The sequence below is a fragment of the Pelodiscus sinensis genome, chromosome 30, assembly GCF_049634645.1.
Source record: "Pelodiscus sinensis isolate JC-2024 chromosome 30, ASM4963464v1, whole genome shotgun sequence".
NCBI lineage: Eukaryota > Metazoa > Chordata > Testudines > Trionychidae > Pelodiscus > Pelodiscus sinensis.
The window spans coordinates 12,047,867-12,054,454 of record NC_134740.1 but is presented as its reverse complement, the minus strand read 5'-3'; the positions used below and the strand labels follow the sequence as shown (position 1 = coordinate 12,054,454).

Genomic DNA, 6,588 nt, shown 5'->3' with positions numbered 1-6,588 from the left:
CCCTAGCACTGTCAGTTTGGTTCTGCCTTGGGGGCAGGGGACTGGACTTGATGACCTCTCGAGGTCCCTTCCAGTTCTAGTGTTCTAGGATTGTGCATGGGAGAGGCATGACTTAGGGGAGTAGAAAGCAATGTCTGGTACCTACTTGGGTACATACCCACGAGGATCAGGCACGTTTTCACGGAGAAGTGCCACACCATCTATATAATTATTTAAAACCATGCTTTGGGAGTGAGCTGTGTATGGACCAGACATACTGCCAAAAGACATGTGCCATGTAAACAGAACTTAAGTGTGTATCGTGATGTCAATGCACGGTATTTTGGATCAGGAGTATACAAATGGGAACAGTTTAGTGAGCAATACAAGTGCACACGTGGTCACCTACTCCACGTTAGCGTCGCACCACAAATGGCCACAAATTAGCACATCACCCAGACATGGCCAGTGCTAGTCCAAACAACAGGACAAGGTGTTACAAGGGGGTGGTTGAACATTCAAAACTGTGCAGCATCTCCAGGTGAGCTCAGCATTTTAACTGCCTGCCTCTAGCATTCTCTCCCATCTTCCCAGATGGACCTCCTGGCAAGTGGAGAAAGAGGAAACCAGACCAACGTGCAGGAGTTCCTCTTACTGGGCTTTCCCGGCGCTTGGCATTTCCGGATGTCCCTCGCTGTGCTGTTTGCTGTGATGTACAGCCTAACCATCCTTGGGAATGTGTCCATCATAATGTTAGTGTGGACTCACCCACCATTGCACACACCCATGTACTTCTTTCTCTGCAATCTCTCCTTCCTGGAGATCTGTTTCACCACCACCTGTGTCCCCAAAGCTATCGGCGTCATGCTGGGCACAAGCCAAACCATCTCCTTCACTGCCTGCCTCCTGCAGTTGTTCTTTTTCCTCTCTTTGGGCTCTACAGAATGTTTCCTCCTGGCCGTCATGGCCTACGACCGCTATCTGGCCATATGCCACCCCTTGCGTTACAGCGCCCTCATGAGCAGCATCTTCTCTGCTCAGTTGGCCCTGGCCTCTTGGCTGGGTGGGTTCCTGGCTCTCTCTGTGCTGGCTTCTCTACTATCCAGGCTGTCTTTCTGTGGCCCCAACGTCATCAACCATTTTGTATGCGACATAGATTCCTGGATCGTGCTGTCATGTACGGACACGCGTCTCGTTGAGTTGGTCACGTTCATCGTCTCAATTGTTGTTGTCGTGGTCTCATGCGTGATAACCCTCATCTCCTACTTCTATATCATTTACACAATCATGAGCATCCCCTCAGCCCAAGGCCGGCAAAAAGCCTTTTCTACATGCTCCGCCCACCTCACCGTCGTGACGCTCTGGTACGGCTCAATCACTTTTCTGTATGTCAAGCCTTCTGCGCAGAACTCACTGGATGCCAATAAAACGATCAACATCTTTAGCACGGTTGTCACGCCGCTATTAAACCCTTTCATTTACACATTAAGAAACAAAGAAGTGAAGGAAGCCTTGAGAAAGGCATTTGGTACGACGTGAAGTCATTTGCAAGCCATGTGTGAGTCACAGGGATGAACACATTCCTGAAGGTTATTAATATAGTTGAAAATTTGGAAGACTTGTGAGCAGGACTGCCAATAAAGGACACTGTGGGCAGTTAAGGAAGAACATGGGCTACTTCCCAGACTGAAAGCCTACCCCAGATATCGAAAAAATGAGGGACAGTCCCCATCTGCGACTAACTCTATAAAACTTTGCATGGGTGATGAATACTTATTCCTACTATCTAAAAAACTTGCACATGCAAATCTGGAGCAATGCTGGTTATGCACTGTGACTCGTCACTTTCTAAACAAGACTTTTAATTTTCAATAATCCACGGACAATCCCCGAAGGACAGAGGGGCGGAGCGGTAGATCTTGGCTCGGTCTGTCATTTAAAACGTGATCTTGGGTGTAAAAAGGTTGGAGACCATTGATCTAAGGTAATAAAATGTACCAATATGTATGTTGTTATACTTCAAATAGCATTTTAGATGAAACAGCCACGGCATAAATGAACATACAGTAGAATCTTAGCGGCTTTTTAACGCAAGTGCTAACAACATCGATGCCTAAAATTATCAGGGACAGAACTAATGCAAATGATTGTATTGACTGTTGTAAAGGTAATTATGATCAACTTAAACACCAGGTCAGGCCTTGGCCAGACCTGAGTGCAGTCTCTGTAAAGTCTATTGAAGTTCAATACTCATAGATCTGTAGAATGGGCAATCTCGTCCCCGGATAGGTTTAAAAGTCCTGGGGAAGTCCCAGAGGAATGGCGAAAACAAACCAAAATGAAGGCACCAATATTTAAAAGAGAGAAACCCAGGTTGTTAGACTGAGACCGACACTAGCCAAAGCCATAGAAAGTCTGATATGAAATGCTACCAATATAGGGTGACATCTGGGGTCTCAAACTCACAGCCCATGGGACATCTGTGGCCAGAGAAGTTCCACAATTCGGACTGTGGGATGTGTGCGCCTGGTGTCCTTGCAGGCATGGTTGTGTGTGGGGGTGCCCACACCCTTCCCCCAAATTCTGTCCTTTTTCCAGCCCCATGCTGCCTTTTCATACCCCGGCACCTCCTGCTTCCACAATTGCTCCCCTTCTCCCAAGCCCCGGCCGCTTAGAGATAAAACCTCAGGGATTATGGGGGACCTGGTGCAGGTCCAGCTTGGGCCAGGTCCCACCACAATAGGTGCCTGGCCCTAGGTTCCCCACCCCTGAATTCAAGAAACAGGGCTTAACAGACGGAAAGTGAATAAAACCCATTCACCAAGCTCCCAGAACTAAAGGAAACTTGTCCCACTGGTGTGTACCTGGCCCTTGTTTATCCCAGCCCAGCGTGTGTGGCCCTCAGGATGTCAGAGTCCCCGCTATGGGTTGGCCAGGGTGCACTTGGAGCTCTGCGGCTGGAGTGGAGACCACATTGGGCAGGGTGTGCATGTGTGTGTGTATGGACCTAACCTCCATGAACTTATCTAGCTCTTTTTTAAATTGTGTTATAGTCCTGGCCTTCACTGCCTCCTCTGGCAAGGAGTTCCACAGGTTGACTATGCGCTGTGTGAAGGAGAACTTTCTTTGATTAGTTTTAAACCTGCTACCCGTTAATTTCATGTGGTGTCCTCTAGTTCTTCTATTATGGGAACAAGTAAATAACTTTTCTTTATTCACCCGATAAGTCGGGTAGGTCTCCTGGAGGGGTACCTACGTCTCTGGGTCAGTGGGCAGTCAGTCCGCCTCACTGCATAAACACTTAAAATAGTTCCCAAGTCAGCAGTTCGTTAACCCGACCTTGCTTCAGGTCAGGGTGAGAAGCAAATTATTCAACCCCCAGCCTTGCTTCAGGTCGGGGCGAGAGGCCAATAGTTCAGGAGCCCTCACCCTGGTATAGGGCGGGCAGTAAACAAACTGAGTCAGTATAAGGGCCTAGCCCTGGCTCAGGGCTGGCAACGAGCACAGTTAGTTCGCAGACTCAGGCCTTGATTCAGGCAGGGTGGCAATAATCAACCAATTCAGAGAACCCTGGCCCTAGGCCAGGGCGGGGCAGCACACTAGTCTAGCAGTTTAGGAAGCCCAGGCCTGGTTCCAGGCATGGCAGCAAACACACACAGGTCTCATGGGGAGTCCAGGGTGGTCTCCTCTAGCCAGGGTCCTGGCAGTCCTACCCAGGCCTCAGCCACTTCCAAGTCCAGTGGCTTCAGCGAGTGTGCTGACAACAGCAGGCAGCGGTGGCCTGGCTGGTCCTTGGCCTCAGGCTGGTCCTTGGTCTTGTTGGTCCTCAGGGTCCAGCTCAGCTGGTGGGCCTTGCAGGTCTGGTGAGCTCGCACGGTCCCAGGATTCAGGCGGGGGTTGGGGTTCAGGCAGGTTCTCCAGGGCAGCCGCACTGGGAGGCCTGGGCCAAGCCTCAGTCTCCCCAAGAGGGAGCACTGGGCAGGCCTCTGGTTCCGGGCACCGTATTTCAAGAAAGATGTGGTGAAATTGGAGAGGGTCCAGAGAAGAGCAATGTCAGCCGACGCTCAGGACAGTGTGTGTGTGTGTGTGTGTGTGTGTTACCGAGAAAAGGTTTAACGTCAGTGCCTGTACTGCTAGGACCGGGATCCCGTCGCGGAGGGCAGCCAACAGGCTGACAGAAGCCCCAGAGTTTATAGGAAGAGCTTATTACACCTCAGATTTCAGCTGCTAGGATACAGGATCCCTTTGCAACGGGCAGTCTATGGAAGACTGAGAGATGCCCCAACGGATCTGTCACCTGGGAGTGACACAGATCCAAACGCCCAAGCTCTTCCTATGCCTGTCCCTTATGACTGGCTGAAGTTCTTTTAAATTGTGCTTGGTTCTGTTACAGCAACTGAAGGAGTCAGGTTAAAGCTTAAACAGTTACAGGTTTATTAAAGAAGCTTATAAATCATATGGTTACAATGGCTATTGCTCTCTTTCTTAACTGTTAGCAAATATAGATCTTAAAAATGGTTACAAAGAAAATAAAGATGGTGCCATTATTTCTATTTTCTAAGGCTGTGTCTAGACTGCAGGCTTCTTTCGAAAGAGGCTCTTTCGAAAGATCGCGTCTAGACTGCAGGCGGATCTTTCGATAGAGGAAATCCGCTTTTTCGAAAGAGAGCACCCAGCGAGTCTGGATGCTCTCTTTCGAAGACGGCCTCTTTACATTGAAGAATGCCTTCCTTCGAAAGAGGAACTTTCGAAGGAAGGCGTTCTTCCTCGTGAAACGAGGTTTACCGCCATCGAAAGAAAAGCCGCGTTCTTTCGAAATAATTTCGAAAGAATGCGGCTTGAGTCTGGATGCAGGGGAAGTTCTTTCGAAAAAAGGGTACTTTTTTCGAAAGAACCCCTGAGTGTGGACACGGCCTAAGTGACAGCTTAATCTTTAAAGAGCTCTAAGTCTATGTGTACACTTAAGACAAAGGACACATCCAGGTACAATTTTTACCCCCTTCTGTGCCTCTCAACTCCAGCGGGTCAAGCCAGGGCCGGTCCCTCAATTCCTAGGAAAGACGAATATGAGGTGGGCATCCCCTTGGAACCTCGGGAGGTCAAACACCTAACCCGACCAGCAGATAGATGGTAGATTGACACTCAGAGTAAATGTGCTGCTGGACCCATCTTTATACCCCTGGGGCCCGTATCCTCTTTCTTATCTAAGATGCCAAATAGTACTGGTCCGTTTGTGGCGCCAGTTCTTACAAGCAAGTTTCAAGTTAATTTACACTTGCAAGAGAGATAACTAAATTGTGAGTACTGGACATTTTTTTTTACTGGGCAAGAGATTCCTCCCCCCGCGGATGGCTGTGTGTTCGTATCAATATGGGTTAAGTCAAGGGCACTCCTCGGCGGCTTCTTGGTCAGCAATTGGCGTATCTCTGTTTACAGCCATTCAGGATCACAGCTGGCAGCCCGGGCCTTCTGTTCAAGGCTTTTACTGCTCTGTGTGCCCTGCATGCTCCAGACAAGCAAAAATGGATGTTACAGGGGGGTTCCTGTTTGGCTACAAGCAACAAGAACGATGAAAGATCTAGAGAACATGACCTATGAAGGAAGGCTGAAGGAATTGGGGGTATGTCTACACTACAGCACTAATTCAAACTAACTTAGTTCGAATTAGTTAATTCGAACTAAGCTAATTTGAATTAGTGCATCTAGACTTAAAAACTAGTTCGAATTAGCGTTTTGCTAATTCGAACTAGCATGTCCACACTGATTGGACCCTGAACCAAGGTTAAGGATGGCCGGAAGCAGTGCCGGCAGGGCATCAGATTAAGACTTAGAGCGTGGAGATGCTGTGTCAGGTTAGCCGAGGGCTGTGCTTAAAGGGACCTGACCCCCACCCCGGACAGACAGTTCTCAGGGGTGCCCCGCTTGCAAAGCAGTCCTGGCTTGGAGTGCCCTGAGTGCCCACACTGGGCACATCACAGCACTCGGCCATCAGCCCGGCTGCACTTGCCGCAGGCTGCCATCCAGAGGGGGGGGGGGTCAATCAAGGGGCTTCAGGAGAACTTCCACCCCAAGGAGCCTGCAGAGCCAGCCCAGTCCTCCCCATCGGGGCCTTGTACCCCATTCCTCCCTCACCTCCTTCCACTTACCCCTCCCTAGCCCCCCTTCCTGATGGACAAAATAAAGGACACGTGTGTTCAAAAATAGAAACTCTCTTTACTGAACAAAACTCGGGGAGACTGGGAAAAGGAGGTGGGAGAGGGGAAGAGAGAGGGTGGGAGAGGGGAGGGCAACTAAAATGATCAGGGGTTTGGAACAGGTCCCATATGAAGAGAGGCTAAAGAGACTGGGACTGTTCAGCTTAGAAAAGAGGAGACGGAGGGGGGATATGATAGAGGTCTATAAAAACATGAGTGGTGTGGAGAGGGTGCATAAAGAAAAGTTCTTCATTAGTTCCAATAATAGAAGGACTAGAGGACACCAAATGAAATTAATGGACAGCAGGTTTAAGACTAATAAGCGAAAGTTCTTCTTCACACAACACATAGTCAACCTGTGGAACTCCTTGCTGCAGGAGACTGTGAAGGCTAGAACAAGAACAGAGTTTAAAGA

At 49.2% G+C, this 6,588-nt stretch overlaps 1 protein-coding gene across 1 annotated transcript; it reads left to right on the top strand.

Moving 5' to 3' along the window:
- Positions 1-603: 603 nt before the first annotated feature.
- Positions 604-1,518, top strand: LOC102445622 (olfactory receptor 6F1-like). The gene has a single exon (XM_006135639.2). The coding sequence runs from the start codon at positions 664-666 to the stop codon at positions 1,516-1,518; it is 855 nt and encodes a 284-aa protein (XP_006135701.2). The 5' UTR covers positions 604-663.
- Positions 1,519-6,588: the final 5,070 nt, after the last annotated feature.